This window comes from Lactuca virosa, chromosome 2, assembly GCF_052849685.1.
Source record: "Lactuca virosa cultivar CGN04683 chromosome 2, Lactuca_virosa_CGN04683_v6, whole genome shotgun sequence".
Taxonomy (NCBI): domain Eukaryota; kingdom Viridiplantae; phylum Streptophyta; class Magnoliopsida; order Asterales; family Asteraceae; genus Lactuca; species Lactuca virosa.
In genome coordinates, this window is record NC_136427.1 from 193,966,705 (window position 1) to 193,968,316 (window position 1,612).

A 1,612-nucleotide genomic window follows, 5' to 3' on the forward strand; every position below is an offset into this window, starting at 1 on the left:
TATATATATATATATATATATATATTGCATAATAATTATAAAAGAAAGTTTATGGCTATTGTTATTATTGAAAGGTGAAGAAGTTTATGGCTATTGTTATTATTGAAAGGTGAAGAAGAAACACTGAAATCGATAATAACTATAAACGTTGCAGGACCTCTTTGTAGACAACGTTTTTTGTTTTATTAGTTGAACGACCTTCCTCGTCACATATGACTACCTTCAAAACTTTTTTGCTTGTTACACGAGAAACAGCTACATATAACTGACCATGGATGAAGACAGGTCTACGCAAGTATAATCCAACATTTAATAATGATTGTTCTTGACTTTTGTTAATGGTCATAGCGAAACAAACTGCTATTGGGAATTACCTACGTTGAAAACAGAATTGAATTTTTTTTATCGGATGGGGTCAACTTCATGCGAGGTATATAAGTAGTCTCGTTGAAAAATCTACCAGATATGATTCGTGCTTCAATGACGTGTCTTCCAAGCTTTACGATTTGTAATCTAGTACCACTACATAGTCCTCTGGTTTGGTCGATATTACGAAGCAACATGATCAGAACACCTTTTTTTTAGTATAAGTCTATGGTTGGGAATTCCGGAGGCCTTAAAAGCGTTCAACACATCCGGAGAGTATACTGATTCCTCAAAAGAATCTTCTGTCTTGGTCTCACATAAGGAATCTGAACTCATATATGTTTTCCCTTCATCTTTCATCAATTCTAACATGTAGTCGTTGATAGCCTCAACTTCTTCATTAGTAGGGACCAAAATAGCTTTATCTTGAAAATACGATAGATCATCAAGATTGTTCTGAAAAGATGAATAAATGCAGGATACAATTGAATGAATATGGTCACCCGTAGAGGGAACGATCACATCTTCTGGAAATTCAACTTCAACTTCACCATCATTAGGACCACCGATAGTACCTTCACCAATTTTAAGAATCCAATCAGCAAATGATTTTGTCTCTTCGAAATCATTGTTTGGACAACCGAACTGAAGCCTCATGTTTACAGTCAAACGTAAAACTGTAAATTCACGCCATAATCTTGATGAATGCAATGATGCCTGCACAATATCTGAACGATTTCCTCTTTGTATTACTGGAAGAATTTGTCGAAAGTCACCTCCAAATACAATGGTCTTGCCTCCAAATGGTTTATCATTGTTCTTATGAAGGATAATATCTCTAAGTGTCCTATCAACTGCTTCGAAACAATGACGATGCATCATTGGGGCTTCGTCCCAAATTATAAGGCTCGCTCTGTTCAACAGGGCAGCTACATTGTTACCTGGCGTAATAGAACAAAACGATTTCTCATTCAAGTTAATTGGTATATGAAATCTTGAATGCGCTATCCTACCACCAGAAAGAAAAATCGTCAATGATAAATGTCAAATAATAATAACTGCTAAATTTATTCGAGTTTTTCCATTTTCGGAATCTTAAAGGTATGAGGAGCAACACCATCTTTTGAGGAAGACCATTCAAACGATTCAGTGGTGGTAACAATCTCAATAGGGCGTTTCAGTGAAGTAGTTGTCGGTGTCACCACATCAAGATCAACAACATTAATATTGTCACCTTCAACAGAAA

General features: G+C 35.6%; 1 protein-coding gene across 1 annotated transcript; it reads right to left on the reverse strand.

Annotated features, from left to right (window-relative positions):
• Nucleotides 1–549: 549 nt before the first annotated feature.
• Nucleotides 550–1,245, reverse strand: LOC145158096 (uncharacterized). The gene has a single exon (XM_079077040.1). It carries the CDS (start codon nt 1,243–1,245, stop codon nt 550–552), a length of 696 nt encoding a protein of 231 aa, XP_078933166.1.
• Between the last annotated feature and the right edge of the window lie 367 nt (nt 1,246–1,612).

What these genes read in the sequence shown, in the direction of transcription:
- LOC145158096 (XM_079077040.1), bottom strand. Translation starts at nt 1,245, where the DNA reads ATGCATCGTCATTGTTTCGAAGCAGTTGATAGGACACTTAGAGATATT.